At 32.3% G+C, this 19,974-nt stretch overlaps 1 protein-coding gene and 1 pseudogene across 1 annotated transcript; both read left to right on the forward strand.

Annotated features, from left to right (window-relative positions):
• The first annotated feature begins 1,087 nt into the window (after window positions 1–1,087).
• LOC125878262 (patatin-T5) lies at window positions 1,088–5,718 on the forward strand. Its single transcript, XM_049559468.1, has 7 exons — window positions 1,088–1,302; window positions 1,691–1,872; window positions 2,210–2,366; window positions 2,821–2,985; window positions 3,074–3,361; window positions 4,140–4,282; window positions 5,488–5,718. The coding sequence occupies exons 1-7, from the start codon at window positions 1,135–1,137 to the stop codon at window positions 5,543–5,545; spliced, it is 1,161 nt and encodes a 386-aa protein (XP_049415425.1). The 5' UTR covers window positions 1,088–1,134; the 3' UTR covers window positions 5,546–5,718.
• A 3,944-nt stretch (window positions 5,719–9,662) lies between these two features.
• LOC125878253 (patatin-T5-like) lies at window positions 9,663–19,418 on the forward strand (annotated as a pseudogene).
• Window positions 19,419–19,974: the final 556 nt, after the last annotated feature.

Below are 19,974 nucleotides of genomic sequence, written 5' to 3' on the forward strand. Positions count from 1 at the left end.
GTTATCAAAAATGTGTCACAACCCTTTAGAAAAGTCACAACCCTTCAAAAAGGTCACAACTCATCAGAAAAGTCATAACTGTTTGGAAATGTCACAACCCTTCGAAAAAGTCACAACTCTTTGAAAAGCCACAACTTATTGAAAAAGTCACAGCTCTTTTGGAAAAGTCACAACTCATCGAAAAATCATGACCCTTCGAAAAAAGTCACAGTTTATCGAAAAAGTCACAACTCATCGAAAAAGTCACAACCTAAGTTAGAGATATTATAGTAATTTGACATTCAAGTTGGGAGTTCATGTTTTAAGGTAATATATATATATATATAAGGTTTTGATGAGCAATTATGTCTTTAAACGTGCTAATGAATGCATTAAAATCCTTTGAATTATTAATGCTATGAATTCATGTATTATTTATAAGCATTAGTTATACACAGGTTAAAAATTGTACCAAACAAGGTACTAATAATACACAAAGCTAAGTGCATGCATTATTATTTTTTTCTAATGCACTCTACCAAATGACCCCTTAAGTGCGCATAAGCATAATGTTGAATAAAATGTATTAATAATGTTTACATTAATAATCTTGGATTAGTTATGCTGCATTATTTCTTTTACATTGTTGGATATGATGTATTAGAAATAACAAGTCTTACATAACTTCTATAAAAAAAATATTTTTTTACAAAAATACCTTCTACACTCTTTAGCTTTGAATAATGAAAAATATTTTGACAAAGATTTGAGGGATAGTTATATCAGTAATCAATCTAAGCATTCCTAATACATTAAAATTCATGGTATTAGTAATGCATGCATTATTTTTTCTAATAATATTACACAAAGTTAATGCATATATTATTTTTTCTAATACACTCTATCAAACGACTCCTTGTTGTAGTCGGACCCACACCAACTATAATTTCACTTTCCTTCAATTGGGCCCACTATCCACATGTCGAAATTTGAACGGATTTTCATACAACTTTTATTGGTTATGTCAAACTCAAAATAAAATTTCTCAACTTGTTTACGTGACTATATATACCATGCTTGTTATATGTTCAAAGCACCCAAAAAAAAATTAAAAACACTTTGAGATATCAGTTTTTATTAATTATAATCTGCAAAATGGCAACTACTAATTCTTTTACAATTTTAATTTTTATGATATTAGCAACTACTAGTTCAACATTTGCTACGTTGGGAGAAATGGTGACTGTTCTTAGTATTGATGGAGGTGGAATTAAGGGAATCATTCCGGCTACCATTCTCGAATTTCTTGAAGGACAACTTCAGGTATCGTAAAAATATTTTGTAATGTATGTACGTAAGTGTGACACTACTATAGTCATTCCAGGTACCATTCTTGATTTTCTTGAAGGACAACTTCAGATATCGTAAAAACATTTTTTCGTGTATGTATGTAAGTGTGACATTACAATCGTTTTTTTCTTTTTTTACACTTGAATTGTATTTTTTCGATGCTTATTAATGATAATGATTAGTAATAGTACCTCTATTATCGATATGGTCATGATAGCTAATTATTATTCAAATAAATAATGGTTTTCTTATGTTACAACTTATTTACTAATTTTTTTTAATATATAAATGTACTATCTGATTAATAAGTGAGTTATTTTTGAGTTATTATTTATACGACTTATTTTTCTTTTCGAGTCAGGAAGTGGACAATAATACAGATGCAAGACTTGCAGATTACTTTGATGTAATTGGAGGAACAAGTACAGGAGGTTTATTGACTGCTATGATAACTACTCCAAATGAAACCAATCGACCATTTGCTGCTGCCAAAGATATTGTACCTTTTTACTTCGAACATGGCCCTAAGATTTTTCAATCTAGGTACATATACATATTTATATTTCTTTATTTTAATTTATTTGTCTAATTTTAACTTGATATGAAGTTTAAGAGCGTGAAAAAAGATTTTTGAATCTTCTAGTTTTAAATTGATGATATGTCAAATGTATCAAAATATCATCAGATACATCCCTCCCATTAATTAATGCATCATTTGCAATGTATCGGACAATCAAGGAAAATATCCGAGAGCAATGAAATATTTAGTAGTTTTATACGTAATTGAGTAAACTTCTAAGACAGGATATAATCAACCCCAAATATATGAGATTTATGTTCTTTATACTTATATTTAATTTGGTTACATTATATTATGCAGTGGTTCAATTTTTGGCCCAAAATATGATGGAAAATATCTTATGCAAGTTCTTCAAGAAAAACTTGGAGAAACTCGTGTGCATCAAGCTTTGACAGAAGTTGCCATCTCAAGCTTTGACATCAAAACAAATAAGCCAGTAATATTCACCAAGTCAAATGTAAGTCATAATAATTATACTGATTTGTACCAAGAAAAATGTTTTTGAAAACAAGTGAATTTCTTATTTATTTTCTAGTACGTTTGGTAAATAGATACAAAAATATGTATACGTAATCTAACAAAACATTTTGATGGTGAGATGGGACGTGTTTAGGAGTAGTTTTAACGGTGATAGTGATTCAGTGACGTAGCCAAAATATTGACTAATTAGGTGTGTCAAAATATTAAGAAGTAAAATCGTGTAGAAGCCAAGAATTGTCAATATGTAATATACATATCCGGTGAAGGAGCTAGTGTCAAACAATAATTAATGTGGTTGCGCCACTGTAGGGGTAGAGACAATAAACTTGGAAGTCACTTATAAAACTTATTTATTTATTTTTTTACTTTCACTAACTTATTTTCGTAAAGAAAATATGTCAACTAATTTTATATTCTTTTTTAAAATGCAGTTAGCAAAGTCTCCAGAATTGGATGCTAAGATGTATGATATATGTTATTCCACAGCAGCAGCTCCAACATTTTTTCCTCCACATTACTTTGCTACTAATACTAGTAATGGCGATAAATATGAGTTCAATCTTGTTGATGGTGCTGTTGCTACTGTTGCTGATCCGGTACGTACTAATACTACTTTCGATTCATGCATATATGTTTTTTTGAAATATCTGATCAATACTATTATGTGTTGTACGTGCAATGCAGGCGTTATTATCCATTAGCGTTGCAACGAAACTTGCACAAGTGGATCCAAAATTTGCTTCAATTAAGTCATTGAATTACAAGCAAATGTTGTTGCTCTCATTAGGCACTGGCACTACTTCAGAGTTTGATAAAACATATACAGCAGAAGAGACAGCTAAATGGGGTGCTATACAATGGATGTTAGTTATCCAGAAAATGACTGATGCAGCAAGTTCTTACATGACTGATTATTACCTTTCTACTGCTTTTCAAGCTCTTGATTCACAAAACAATTACCTCAGGGTTCAAGTAAGTCCCAACTATTATTATAGGGAACTTACATAAATCTCACTAGTTTGCAATATTACCTATTTTACCAGATTTTGATATATCTAGGATACATGGTCAAAATTAGGTGTAATAGTTCTAGATATATTCTATCCAAGTGGATTCACATGGATCTCTAGAATCAGTGATTCAGGATTTGCATTAAGGAGGTTAAAAAAAAACGAGTAGTGCCCAAGATTTGATCTTGGATCCTTAAGGTGAGTTTTGAACCCCTCGACCACTGAGTCAACCTCTAATCTTACATTTAGGAGGCTCAAAATCAATATATAGACATAAAAATTCTTAAAATTGCCTTAAATATACAACGAACGTAATTTTTTGTCGTGAACCCCCTTGTCAACCTCTAGGGCCGCCCGTGTCTAGAATACATTAGCAAATCTTTCTCGCTCTCTTCAATCTCGCTTGCCACTCTCCCATGTATTTGGTATTCCAGATACATGCGAATCACACCAGATGCATACAGATACAATATGTATCTAGTGCGATTTGCATGTATCTTGGATACATACGTATCTCACTCGCCTTTCTCGCTATTTTTGTGTATCTGGTAGCAAAAATACATGTATCTAAGTATGTTTTTCTTAATATATGATAGGAAATTCTTAATAAGTGGTAAGATACGTAATATTTCAAAAATATATATGATAGTGAAGCATGTGTAGTTTTTCCATTATTATTTTATAATATAATATGCATGTCATATTTTCTTTGCTAACGATACGAGTATATTTAATTCCAGGAAAATGCATTAACAGGCACAACTACTGAAATGGATGATGCTTCTGAGGCTAATATGGAATTATTAGTACAAGTTGGTGAAAATTTATTGAAGAAATCAGTTTCCAAAGACAATCCTGAAACCTATGAGGAAGCTCTAAAGAGGTAAAACACATTATAGACTCTGACGCGTTCGGTTCTGTCGGTGCTTGAAATAATTTTTTCCTTTTTTTATACATAGGGTTGTTCGTGGTTATGGTTAAAAAATCATAACGAATCGGAATTTGAATCAAATCGATTTAAAAAGGAAAAATTATTTAAATACACAACACTTCTTTACCTATTCTCAATATTTCCCTACTCTTTTACTAAAATACAAAAATCCCTTATTTTCCCCCAATTCAACTTAACCGGATACTTTATTAGTTTAAGTATCCGCCCATTATTAATTAAAGTATCCGCGCTGCTATATTATGCATCCGCCCGTTAATTAAGTATCCGTGCTGCTAACAACTTAATAATTTAAGTATCCGCGCTGCTATATTAAGTATCCACACTGCTATATTATGTATCCGAAAAACACTAAAAAAAAGGATTTTTGGTAATTAATGAAAGAGTAGGGAAAGGAAGTAATTTCTTTCTTATACTATGTCATTTGCCTAATTTTTACATTTAAAAAACTAATATTTGATTTGGTTTGTTTTAAATTTTGAAAACCGATACTATTTGGTTTGGTTTTGATTTTACTAAAAAATAACCAAACCGGACCGATAAATTAGATATATAAATTTTATAATTATTTATATATTATTCATAAAAAAGATATGAATATTTTGTTAAATTTTAATTAACTTTAAGTCTTTAACTTTACCATTTTCTCAAGCCCAACACTTAAATTACAATCCTAAGTCCAAGTCCATCAAAATTCATTACTTTAGTCTTTACCTACCTTACCTCGCATAAGATAATCACACTTTCTCTTAATTGAATCACTTTGTTCGTGTAATAATAACTCTAGTATTGTTATTGAACCAATAGTAGCTTTCCTGTGGATTGTTCATCTACTAGGTGTTTGTGTCTATCGAAATACGTATGTCCTCAAAAAAATTAATACTTTTTAATCAAAAAAAAAAACATAAAAATTGAACCAAACCGACGGTTATTTAATTTTTGTTTGATTTGCCTTGATTTTAGAAATTTAAAAAACCGACTAGATCAGTTTGATTTTGATTTTAACCAATAACTAATCTGAGCCAAACTACAAACATCCCTATTCATATTACTATATCTCGTCAGCCAGTTGTATTACTCATATTAGATTTCTTATAAATCTATTTTATTGCTAACTAAAATAGTTTATTTCATTGTAGGTTTGCAAAATTGCTTTCTGATAGAAAGAAACTTCGAGCAAACAAAGCATCTTATTAATTCAAGGTCTTGGGTTGTAGTTGTAAATTTATTATGCTAAATAATAAGCGCTTGCAAAGTTTATGAGGGATAAATTTCATTAGAAATGTCTCTCTATGTAATGTGTGTTTGGATTATGTAACATTTTGGTTGTGCTTAATGTTTGAATAAATTATGGTGATTTTGTATTATGACATTCGAATCTTCTTTTCTAAGCAAAAAGAAAAAAAAATACTATTATTGTTTCAGTCACTTTTATTTGCCACTTATATATTAAAAATAAATATTTAATTAAAAAAGATAATATATCCCAGTTTTGACCCTCCACGATAGAAATTAATCAATAACAATAGGCCACCAACTGGCCCAGTATGTACAATACCAAAACCGACCCCAATTGTACTCGTCTTCTTCCCAGGCAGTCCAAAATAAACCCAGAACGATCCAGCAGAACCTCATCTCGCTCTCTCCTTATCCGTTCGTACCAACCTCGTTACGTGTCGCCATCTTGCACCTCCTTCGTCCTTTGCTTAGAAATCGAACGGATTTCCTTCGAATTCTGTTGGGAATTATAGTAGTACTATTTTTTTTTTGTTTTAGCATATGGTTTTGTTAGTTAGATTATACTCTATTAGTTTTTATTTCTCTCATTTAGCTCACATAATAGTTTTTCTTCACCATAGAATGCATATTCTCCGATTAGATCGTATTCTAAGTTATATGTGTTGACCTCCTTCGTCCTTTGTTTAGAATGCATGTTCTCCGATTAGTTGATTCTTAATTAAATGTGGTTGTTTAGAGTCAGATTTTAATGAAGTTTTCAGTTGGTTGATTCATGTCTACATGTGAAATTGTGTCAAAGCTTGCTGTGATATTTGGTTGCCATCTCTTTTGTAATTGCTATGAATACAAATGTTTGGATCTTTAAAATAATTTGTTAAGAACTGTAACTCTTTATTTCTTTACTGTTAAAGTATGGTATATGAATCGTACATTTTCTTTAATCCACGGTTGGTTTGTTTTATAAAATACAATAGTATTACATGTTCTACAAAGAGTGTACGAAATTGATCCTCTAGTGTCTTGTGTTGTTCTGTTCCATTTGTGTGTTTCATTATATTTTTAGAACATAGTTTTCTCAAGTCTTAATGTAAGTGTATGAGCAGTTATCTATTTGTGCCTAAGTGTGTGTTTGTTTAATTTGATTGATAATTACATTTAAATCAGTTTTCCTTCAGTCACTTACTAATTACTCTCTCTTCGTTTCTTGGCATGAACCCTTGAATGAGTCCATTGGACTCTTTCAATTTTTCCCGTGCATTTCACCTTGAGCCAAGGAGGCTCAATCTTACTCTTTTTGAGTCAAAATCGAAGTACAGGGCTGGAAAACAGAAAATGCCAGTGTTCAGAGCAAAACTAAAAGCTGTATACACTCCGTATACAAGAGTATATGTGAAATATGCAGAATATACAGTGATATACAGCAGCGGTATACACTGTATACAGGCATGAAAATGGGTCAAAAGCCCTCCCGAAACTCCAGTTTTCTGTTGTATTATAATTGGGCCAAAGGCTTATTTATTTTCGGTATTATTTGCTAGTTTTAGGGCAGGTGAAAATTGGGTTAAAATCCCAAAGAAAGGTCAACTTTCCATGTTAGTTTAGGATAGGTACAAATAGGAAAGAATTGGGTCAGATATAAATGGGCCAAAAGCCCAAAGTTGAATTTAGGCCCAAGTACTAGCCTAGGCGTACAGAAACTGGACTTGGGCCTAAGCCTTCTCTTCCTTATTATTTATTGATTGTCGGTACTTGTTTATTTGTTTTATTGATTTTGAGGTCTTCCTAATTCGATTCCCCAAAGAAACCATTTTGAGTTAACACCTATAGTTTTCTAAAATTAAATAAAATTATCTATTTTCTACTTAACCCTCTTTAGAGTATTTGCAAGGTACTTACTTAAGTAATATCTCTCCAATATTTCCCCTTCCCTTAGAAAATAATTTTGAGTTTTAAACTGTTTATTTTGCAACTTAATTAAGCATGTTTTTCTTAAAGTAATTAACCAAATATTTTAATTGTCGGATAACCGCAAGTTAGCGGATGTTTTAGGTGCTTTCAAACACTTTCTAAAACATTAATATGAACCCCGAACCCTTTTTAATATATTTCATTAGATTTTCTGTTTTTACTCTTTTGTAAAAATAGTTCTCTTAATTTTACTTTAAAAATTAAGTGACGATTCTTAAAACTCGTTTCTTTTTTTTTTTTAAATAAAACAATCATTTTTAGTTTTAAATTTTTTTTTACTATTAATTATATTCATTTTTTCAAAGCATTAAATTTATTAGATTCAAAAAGTGATATAGTAATTTATTGATCGTTAAGAAATGTGTCAAGTTAATACTTTACAAATAAAAATAGTCAGAGGGTGTATCAATTTAGAAGTGCCAAGTTAATATTATACAAATAACTATTATAAATATAAGAGATTCTTGAACTTAGATTTCCTAGATGAATGAGAGAAAAAGAATAGTTCTATTTATTTTGATGCAAGTAATTTGATCCATCACATAAGGATATCAAGGTGAATTAACTACATAATATAATTGAAGTTAAATACACAAATAATATAACTTTTTTATCATTTGCACAAAATATTAAGAAGGTATGTTGACACATATTAGAAGAAGCTGGCAGTGATGAGGTAACTGTCAACGTAAATGTTGAGATAGAATAAGCTGAGGAAAATGAATCAATTGGGGAAGAAGGAGAAGAATCAGATAATGAATATGAAACTAACGAGAAGAAAGAATGAGAGAATGATGAAAATGAAATAAGTGAAGATAAAAGAATAAAAGATTGACAACTAGCATTTTGATTTATTTTTTAAAAGAAATTTTATTCAATACTTGTTAAATTCTTCATATTAATGTGAATTTATATGCAAGTGGGTACCAACAATTAATCAGACATCCTTAATATGTTTGGCTAATTTCTAAAATCAACTTATTGTAAAAAGTCTTTTTTCCAAAAAAGTATTTGTTGGTGAGAAATAATTTGTTTTTAACCAATAAATAAAAATGAACTTTTTTACAGCAATTAATATTTGGTCAAACTTTTTGAAAGAATTTTTAAGTGTATTTTTCTTTAAAGTGTTTCTTTTTAAAACTTATACTTTTTTTAGCTTCGAAACAACTTCAACTACTATGTACTACGGAAAAACACTTATTCTCTCCCAAAAATCTAGCCAAACACATCATTTTTAAAAATAAGCTTGGTCAACACTTTGACCAGCTAATACACTAAGTCAAATATCTTTTATAAGTCAATTTGACCAACTTATAAAATTAGAATTTGTTTGGATGAGATTATGATTTATGACTAATTATAGGTCAAAAATAATAAGTTAGGAATTCTAATTATAGTTTTTGACTTATTTTTGTCTGTTTGACTTAAAAGTCATTGTTAAGAATTCTAACTTATGACTTTTGACAAATTTTTGCCTTTTTGAGTTTAAAACAAATGTTTAAATTTTTTTTATTCAAACACTACAAAAATACTTCAAAGTTATTTTAGCATTTAAAATAAATCAATTAAAATAAACTCTAAGTCAAACACTCTCTAAAATAGAAAAAAACAAGAGTTAAAAATAGAGAAAAATAATTCATAGACAGAAAGTAATAAGGTATAACCTTAAAATTGACCAAATGTGCACACATTTGTAATAATATATATGGTAACACAAAACAAAAAATTAAGTAAAAAAATATCTAAGATTTAATATTGCATAGGCGTTTCAAACATCATATCACAATAATTTTTTGAACCTACTAAATCATCACACCATAGGATCACATTAGTTCATTTAACATGATATGATTAATTTTAATTTATCAAATTTAACCTATATAAAATATTAAAATATTTCGATCAAGTGGATTCATTTGAACCTCTTTGACCCTACATAGGTCTGACTCGGCTTACAAATATCATAATTGTGAGATTACTCTGCCAACAAATCTGATTACAAAAAGTAAATGATCATTCTGGACTTGAACCAAAGACTTTTCATCCGATTATATAAACCCTCGCTTGTTAGTTGATGCTTTTGTACTCCAAAAAAGATGGTCTAACAATGGCAACTAGAACATCATTTTTCATTATACTTTTTTTAGTAGTAACATCTCATGTGATGGGAGAAATGGTGACAATTCTTAGTGTTGATGGAGGAGGCATAAGAGGAATTATTCCTGTTACTATTCTTGCTTTTCTTGAAGACCAACTTCAGGTATCGATGTATCGTACCTACTTTTTTTTTAAAACGTATGTGTGGGTGTGGCATTACTATATATATTTTTTAATTTGAATTGTATTATTTTGATGATTATCATGTTGGGATCGAAATAACAAGATGACAAATCAAAACTAATAATTGAAAGTATTTTATGACGATAAATCTATTATAAGGATCTCGTATGTCCACAACCCGATCTATACATGAAAAATTATCGGAGTGGAAGGCTATCTCACAATCCTTCATGAAAATCCTCCTTAAAGCCTATATCGTGTTGTTTAAGGAACAGTAACTGCCTTCCATGTTAGATTTATCGTTAGACTTTATTACATATAGAAAAAGACATCATAGCGACAACCCTAAAAAAGATTATTTTTGAGTCAGGAATTGGATGGTAAAGATGCAAGAGTTGTAGATTACTTCGATGTGATTGCTGGAACAAGCACAGGTGGAATATTAGCCACTATGATCACTGCTCCAAATGAAAATAATCTTCCCTTTTGTGCTGCCAAAGATATTGTATCCTTTCACTTTGAGCATGGCCCAAGGATTTTCCCACCTAGGTACATAATTGTTTTTACATACTATTTGACAATTTTATTTTAAACTTTAACTTTTATACATATATATGTATTAAAATCCATTTTGATGTTGAGTTGTCTAAATATTATATGACATTTTAGCTTAGGATAAGAAGTTTTTGTCACGCCCCGAGCCTACACCCTGGATGTGGCTGGCACTCCAAGACCATTGTTGGCCCCAAGCGAACCCTTGGCCTGGCTTACTTGACTCAGCGAAAGACTTAAACTAAACAAAGATAAGTTCATATAATAAACTGGAATGTTATAAGGGAACATTCAACTGGCCATTAAGGCAAACTCAAGTCTCAACATGGAATAATGACAATGAAAAGACTAAAGAACTAACATCCGACTGTCTATGAAGCCTCTAATAACAACTGAGATGGACGTTGAAACAGACCCCACAACATCCTAATAAACTAAACTAGAAAGCAACGAAATAGATCCTCCGGAAGCAGGGAGGCTCACCAACAGACTCTGAACTGCTCACTGGATCAACGATGCGTCGGAATGCCGATCCTAGTTACCTGCGTCTGCATCATAATACGATGCAGGTCAACTGGAATCAGTACATTGAATGTACGAGTATGAGAGTTGGAATGCTAAAACAACATAAGCTAGAAAGAATCTGAGAGAAACTAAAGAACTTACCTGGCTCAACTCAACTCAATATGACTGAACTCATTTCAATATAAAGCAGTTTAAAAGCAAGTGCAATATAAAGAAAAGTTGTTTAAAATCACGATATCAACTTTGTGTGTATGCAAGATACAAATAACTTTGAGATGTATTTAAAAATATAATAAACTGATGTATACAAAAATACAATAATTTTTATGGGAGTTTCTCTAACCGACAACCATCACTTAAGAGCTATAGTGATGATACAACGATCTACCTCACGCTGCCAGCGCATCCTATACCTGGCCAAAGGTATAGGACCTGAACTGCCTAATGGATCCACTAGTCTATTTCGAAAAGGGTTCATCTAAAAAGTATGACCCATTTTGCCCATGATGGCTACATGGTTTTATGGAGACGTGAGTTATCTAAACTCATGCCCGCCCCCAATTCGGTGCTCAATACTACTCCCAAAATATACTAGCTCTTATGTTTTAAAAACATACTTCTTCTGTGATTTGAGATTAGTGCTCAAAACTTATCTCAAAGGCTATCTTGGAAATCTCAGTTTCCCTGCTTGCTTCATTTAGAAAGCTAATACTCTTTTCTGAAAACTAGCCTGAAGGCTCTTTGGAAATCTCAATTTCCGTCCTTATTTAAATGTGAAAACATTTTAAATCTCTTTGGGAATACTTAGTCCCCATATACTTTTGAAGAAATGAACTTCAAACTTTACTCTTTACTCAACTTGAACTTTAAGTCTTTAAACAAAGTTAAAAGCATTTGCAAAAGACTTCTTGAAAAGACTCTAAAAACTTCTTAGACTTGGCTCTTGACTTTCCTTGAATTTGAAGTTATTCAAGGTTATGATTTATGTTTCTGGATGATTTCTAGATGTTTAGAAGTCATTTAGAGTAGTTGGAATCAATGGAGAGTGTTAATAAACTTTAGAATAACTTAAATTGACTGAATGACGAAAACTGGACGAAAAACGACGATTTGGGCGCATCCGAGGCGCACCACGCCAGCCCCAACCTTTCTGGGGCTCTATTCTGGCGCACTGCTAGCGCACCGCCCTAGCCTGCCTGGCGCTATGGGGGCGCGTCGCGCCAGCCTTCCCACAGACACCAACTGATGAATTTTTTTGACCTCGTTTTCTAATCCTAAATCGTTTTAATCCGATTCTTTTTCTCAAATTCACTTTAGATTTATGTACCCAAATCATATACACAAGGATCTAACTTAAGGAACTCAAGAACTAACAACTTAATCATCAAGAACTCCTAAAACTCAACTCATGTTCAAGAACGAAAGTAATTCAAGAACCACATTCAATAACATTCAAAATCCAATTTTTTTAGATGAAATTGCTGCATCAAACATGCTTGGCACGTGGGTGAACGAACCCAACGTTGAGAGATATACTCACATACCTTAATTGATTGAATCCTCGGCGAAATTCGCAAGTATATTCCTTACGACGACGACGAATCTAGCTTTTTCCTCCTTTCTCTTTTCTTGCGTTCTTCCTCCAAAACCCTAACCTTTTTCTAAAAGTGTAAACTGAATCCTATCAGTTTAGACCCTTAAAATTATTACTAAAACTAATTAAAATAAAAGGGTAAGGAAAAGACCAAACTACCCTTTAAAAATTCGGATAGAACTTTCCTCATTCCAACAGCCCAACTTCCAAAGGGCATAACTCACTCATACGAACTCGGAATTGCGCAAACTCGACAGCGCTGGAAAGATCGTTCCAATAGATTTCCAACCATATCAATAACTACTCCTAAATCATCCTGATCTAGGAGTTATGATCATTTGAAAATGACTAAAACTCAACTTTACTTGCTTACAATTTTCCAGATTTCCCTTGAACTTTCCAAAAACAAAAATTTCCAGATTTAAACTACATTCTAATTATTTCTAGATGCGGGATGTTACAGTTTCACATCGGTAAAACATAGAAAAGATATTGGGCATACAAGTAAGAAAGTCTTACCAATTAATAATGCGTTTTAAAGTCGTCATAACATCACTAGCGTGTTGGACAGTCACAAATGATATCAAAGTCAATCATGTGTCAGTTTTATCGATGTGTCCCTGACTTCAACTGAGTTTAGGCAAATTCTGAAAATGCGGGGAAAATCGTAGTGCTGAGTCTAGAAAAATCTCATGCAGTGGGGTAAACCTCAGCAAGGACGTTGAGTCCATAGAAGAGGTGTATGTGACACCCCAACTTAAGATAAGAAACCTCAGCAAATAAGAAAATATATTGGTATACAAGTAAACAGGTCTTATGAACAAGCTAACAATATCACTAACGGGCTGGGCTGTCACATATTATTTCCATTCTACAACAAATGTGTATAGGTCAAGTCAGTATCGAAATATATTTTAATACAAAATTTTGGTTTCAATTACAGTGCATTGCCTCCAATTTTTTCTCCAAAATATGATAGAAAATATCTTCACAACGTTTTGCAGATAAGTTGGGAGAGACTCGTTTGCATCAAGCTTTAACAAATGTTGTCATTCCAACTTTTGACATCAAGAAAAATCAACCAATAATATTCACTAATTCCAAGGTAAATCTTTCAATATATTATATTAATTTATTAATCGATTTAAAATTTACTCGAATTAAAATGAGTTGAGTTATAATAAATTAAAATGTATTTCCTAAAAATATTATAACAAGATTGGGTCAATTTTTCTATATATCAGTTCAATTTTTCAATAGGATGAGTCAATAAATGAACGGATCAATGACCTATCTAAATTTGAACGTACCGATCGCGAGCAAATTATATTTTTATAGGCTAATTTTAGAAATAATTATCTAATTAGACAAACTTATACACAATTAGCCAATTCTCCTGAGTTGGATGCAAAGATGTGTGACATATGCTACAGCACGGCCGCAGCTCCAACATATTTTCCACCACATTATTTTGTCACTAATGATGCTAAAGGAAATCAAGTTGAGTTCAATCTTATCGATGGTAGTGTTGTTGCTGCAAATCAGGTACATAATTATTATCTGTACTTTTCAAAATATTACGTATCTTATCACCAATTAAAAGTTTTCTACGTATCTTACACTTAGATACTCGTACTTTTGCTATTAGATACATAAAAATAGGAAGAGAGACGAACGAGATTAGGTAGGGAGATATGCGAGCGAGATTCATATGTATCTCAGATATATGTGAATCACACTAGATACATGTATATGTAAGTATCTGGAGTGATTCACATGTACTAGAATACTAGATACATGGGAGAGTGGTGAGCGAGATAAGAGAGAGGCGAGGGAGGCGTGCGAGGTTTGGTGGAGGTGCACGTGCACCTGTTAACTTCGAAAAAAATCATGTTTATATATGTATATCTATCTTTGAGAAACTGATAGAAAATAGGATATATTGTACATCCATGAGAAACATATGAGTGTCTTTGTGTTGTTGGTACAAGCTTGAGAGATCACCTGCAAGACCATAGTTCAAATCCAACTAGTGCCCTAAACTAGTGAGATTAAATATATCCTCATTAAAAACATGGTCTCCATCTATTCATATGTTTGTTACATTATTAATGATGCAAATATGTTCTTACCAAGAATGAGTGTTATAGAAAGCTCTGACATGACAGTAAATATACATACAGGCCTTAGTTGCACTTAGCGTGGCAACCAACCATTCGATGCAAGAGGATCGTGACAAAATGTGAAATCTACAACTACAAATGAAGATCTAATTTGAGAGAGAAGAGAGATGTGATCTGTGAACTGATTTTATTGATTGGAAAAACTAAACTTACAATGCATTATGTACATGCATATATACTTGACCCTACTACATTCACAACCTATCACATTCTGACACATGTCAATAATAACAGAATTAGTTACACCTAACAATAACTAATTGCTAAGCTCTAACAATGAATAACAACTATCAGCTAAGTTGTAACAGTGAGATCAAGTTACTCCACTACCCTCACTATCTTCAATAGATCGAGCATTGTCATCAATTAAATCAATGAACTACAATGAAATTTTGCTACTCTCATTAGGCACTGGGAATGCTGCAGATTTTTATACAACATATACAGCACAAGAAACAGCTAAATGGGGTGCTATTGAGTGGCTAATTCATAATAAACATTCAAGTCCTTTTCTACAAATTATGTCTTCAGCAAGTTCTTATATGAATGATTATTACATTGCTACTGTCTTTCAAGCTCTTAATGATCAAAAAAATTACCTCAGAATTCAAGTAAGACCATCTCACTTAATTATTTACTTTATCAATCACTAAATTACTCGTAGCTTAGTCTGGAATAACTATATATGAGGGTTGTAACGACTCGAAAAATGATAGAGTGAAACTAGAGCCTCACATGTGAGTTTGGAGTCGAGAACTTAATGAAATGATTATATTTGAATTTGACCCAAAAAGTTCTTAAAAATGTGCTTCGGAAGTTACCGGAAACTTGTTTAGCTGTATATAAAAAGATCCGTTTCGTTTTTCAAAAATCCGACTTCATATTCTTGTTTAGGGGGTCAAATTGAGTGGGAAATGGGTCTAACCCAAATTTTAGAGCAACCGTATCAAAATCCGAAATTTCCAAGTGAAGCCTTTTTCGAGGGTCTACTTTGGAGGGTCATATCTCCTAGCACACAAATAATTGGGTGACCCATAATATATCCATGGAAAGCCCTTTGAGTTAGCTACCTAACGCACTTCGTTTCACCTCATTCGGAGTTCGGACGAAAAAGTTATGCCCATTTTCGTAAAGTCTGTCCGGCAGAGAAAGGCAATTTCCAGTAGCCGATTTTACTGTTCACCCGCCCCTTTTTTTTTTCTAAGTGTTGGACGAATTTTTTTTCCAAAGGGCATATAGTATTTCCTATATATCATTAGTTCATTCCCATCCCTAAAAACATTTCCCTCACTTCTCAAATATTCTCTCCAACTCAAGAAGAAGAAGAAGTGGGAGCTAGGCTTTGGATTCAAGTCTTTCTTCATCAATTTCTTGCAAGATCATAGCAAAGGTATGGTGATCCTTCATCTAGGGTTAGCTTTCACCCTAGAGTCCATTCAAAGTTAGTTTTCAAAGGTTTCAAGTTCTTCAAAACCTAGGGCTTTTATTCTAACTCATGGGTTCCTTCTTCAAACGTTTTCAAATGGTTATTAATGACTTATTATGATTGTATTAGTATTTAAATGATGATTTATGACGAAAATACTCCATGAACCCATGATTTCTCTCTATTCCTAGTTTATGCCTTTATAAAGTGGGTTGCTTGATAATGAATGTATATGAATCGAACTTGTTTAAATGTCTTTAGATTGTTGAAGTATGTCATTACTCATGCTTATTTTATGGTGTATTGTTGGTGTATTGGTATGAGAGGCTTATGGCCTTAAAGGCATAGTATGAGAAATTGAAGTGTTATCATGACATTGTATGAATGAGAGTTCAATGAAGATAATGTGATCATGTTATGAATGTAAAGGTGTTGTTGTAGGTTGTTCACTGGTTTGGTTGCATAATTACTACCCTATTTTCCATGCTCTTTGATTTCATTACATGCCTTCAAGGTGTTTGACAAAATGTCCATATGTGACGATTGTTGTTGGTAGGTTGAATCCACCTTTGGTGGAAGTGTTATATCTTGTTCTTGTGTGGTATTATTGTGAATTGTAGCCATGAAGGCATTGAGGAAGTTATTGCATAATGTTGGAATATTGTATTATTGTGAATTGAGGCCATGAAGGGCATTATATGAGTGTTATTGTATTGTTATATTATTATATATGAATGAGGCTATATGTAAAGTCATATATGAAGCTATATGTAAAGTTTGTGTGAAGCTATAATGTGAAGATGTTCTAATGGTATTAATGTGATATTGTATAAAGTGCTAGTATGCTAATGAGAAAGCATGTTTCTCTTGAAATAATGATATGTGGTGATGATGGACTATGATGAGTCCTTGTAAGATGATGATGTAGCTCATATGCTAGACTTGAGTATCTTGTCTTGTGTCATGAAAGCTTGATTTTATATATGAATGTTTGGTTGGGCTATGACTTAGTAATGGAGCTCTTCCTATAAATGCTAAAAGAGGAATTGTAGGCCAAGACTTGAATCGGCAGAACTAAGAAATGGTGCCCTTTCATAAGTCTAGCTTTCCTAAATAAATGTGAAACCTTGAAGTGGTGAACCCTAGGGGTAATGACCTTCTTCTTGAGTGAAATGATAGACTTAGAGATGGATGGAGCCGGAACGGCATGAAAATCCTTATCTAAGAAAGTCAAATGAGCTATCCTTATGAACCTTGATTGGCCATAACTAAGAAATGGGGCCTTTCTTGGGAAGAGATACTATGAGTTGGTTGAACTAGAAAAGGAACCCTCTCTAGTACATATGTGAATGAAAATACTCTATGGGAAACAAGGCTAGCACCGAGTGGATGTGGTTAGGATGGTGGCCCTACTTGAGTATGAGACTAGGGCACAATGAACATCCTTGGACATCCCCTAAACCATGTGCCTACATGGGTTGATTATTCGTTCTACCTTTGGCAAGTAGAACACCTTCCACGGAGTAGGGTAGACTCCGGATTCCATGCCTAGCTAGTATGGTCTATGTCGGTTATGCCTATTCCCATCATGTGGGATGTGCACTCTAGTTATTGGATAGGTTCTACAAAGTGTAGGTGGTAGTATGGGATGCTATCTACACATTGCACGAGTAGGCCTAGAAGATGCTAAAGTGAGTTCCCTAAGTCTAAACGACTATTATGTGAAAGTCCTCTTATGTGCTTAAATGTCTCCTAAAGTGGTTCATTAAAGAATTTTGATTTAGTATGTTATATTGTAATGGTACATTCCTTATCTATGGTAACCCTTAGGAACACTTAGGTGTATATAAAGAGATTGTATGGGCGGTCACTTCATGTTTCACTTAAGTGTGGCTTTGGGTAACTTGAGATAGAGGTCATGAAATGATGAAAAGTCTTACTTGTCAATTATATTCATGTATTGTACATTGGTACTAGTTGAGTATGTCTATTATGTGGGTATTGTCTTATATATGGATGATGACTTGAAATGTGTCTCTTATAATTGTGATATGAAGGTTTTATCAAAAATGGCATGAAAGCACATATTTCAAATAAATGTCCTTTTTTTAGCATGTTTTTGCATGGTCATCATACTTAGTACTTAATTGTGCTAATTCCATATTTCTCTATTTTCTACAACTGTAGGTTCCGGAAAGTAAGCGGGTTCTATAGTAAGCTTGGAACTTGAAGTTCTTCCAAGATCTTGTGGTATGTCCTCATATGTCGAGGACAAGACTTTTCTATTCTAGTTTTATGATAAGGTTCTTGTAATAGACTTAATATACTTCTTTTGATTGTAAAGGGTCGTGTCCCTAGTATGTTTTCCCGTTTATGTCTAAGATGGCTAAGAGACTTAGTATTCCGCTTGTGTACTTTTGAATGATGTTTTTAAAAGTGACTTTTGAGTCTTATGGGATTTTATTTAAAGAGTTTTTAATTCCGCACTATTTTACATATCTAATGTGATGAATGCTAAGGGCTTGTATGAGACCTCCGAGAGGTCGAATACGCATGTTACGACTTGGGGGTGCTCTCGGGTCGTGACAAGGGTGCAAGGGGTACGTTTAATTAAATTCCTTTCGTTAGAAAAATTATTCTGTATAATAAGGTCAATACATTTTTTTGTATGTATAAATTTTAATTTTGATTCCTCCGTCAAAAATTATAGTTATATACCCTCGTAGCCAATAAAATTTTGTGATAATTCATCGCTAAATAGGATGGATATCTAAAGTGTATACAAGGAATATATATAAAATGGTATAAATATTGAGTATATTTTGTATATGTTCTTAAATAATTAATTGTTCTTTATATATAATAAAATACCAGGAAAATGCACTAACAAGTTCAACTACTGCAATGGATAATGCTACAGAGGCTAATATGAAATTATTGATACAAGTTGGTGAAAATTTGTTGAAGAAATAAAACTCCAAAGAGGATCCTGAAACTAATGAAGAAGCTCTAAAGAGGTAATATACGTATATATGCTCGGTGTAATTAATCTTCAGAAGATGTTATATGTGTTTTTATTTTTAAAAATATTCTTTATACTTTGTTTTTTGTCTAATTAAGACGCATAAAATGAAATGAAGCGAATAGATATAGACTTTTGGTTGTATAAGCTACATATTAGGGTTTTTTAGTTTATCATAAATTTATTTTTTAAATGCTAATTATAATACCTTTTTTTTTTGTAGGTTTGCAAAATTTCTCTCTGAAAGAAAGAAACTTCAAGCAAATAAAACGTCTCATTAAATATTTGTGATTGCATGTGTTTTTGTGTTATTGTAGAACTATTTAAATATTTCAACCTCAAATATAGAGAAGAGATTAGGGATAAATTTAAATATAAATATACCTCTATGTAATATGGTTCATTTTTGTTGTGATTTAAGATTATCCTTCTAAGCAAGAAAAGAAATGTTCTTAATCTTATACAACACTATAATATAAAAAAATAAAAAATTACCCAAAATTTTCCTACACACAAGATGCTAAACATTAGGCGTGAGGTAGGGTGTTAAAGATTAAAGCAAAAAGTCTTACATTAATAGTTAATAAGATGAGTGAACTTCTTATAAGGATTGAACAACTTTCCTCCATTTGAGCTAGCTTTTGGAGTGTAAATTATAGGACTTGACCAAACATCTCACGACATGAGCTAACGACAGCCATGCAGCACCTGTATGAAAGTAAGTACCATCCCGTTAAGGACATGTTTTCTTGTTCATATGTCAAGGGATGGTAAGATTTTGCTTGTTGTATCGAATTAAACCACATTCTTCACCACTTATGCAGGGTCCCCTTCAAT

The sequence above is a fragment of the Solanum stenotomum genome, chromosome 10 (genome assembly GCF_019186545.1).
Source record: "Solanum stenotomum isolate F172 chromosome 10, ASM1918654v1, whole genome shotgun sequence".
Lineage (NCBI taxonomy): Eukaryota > Viridiplantae > Streptophyta > Magnoliopsida > Solanales > Solanaceae > Solanum > Solanum stenotomum.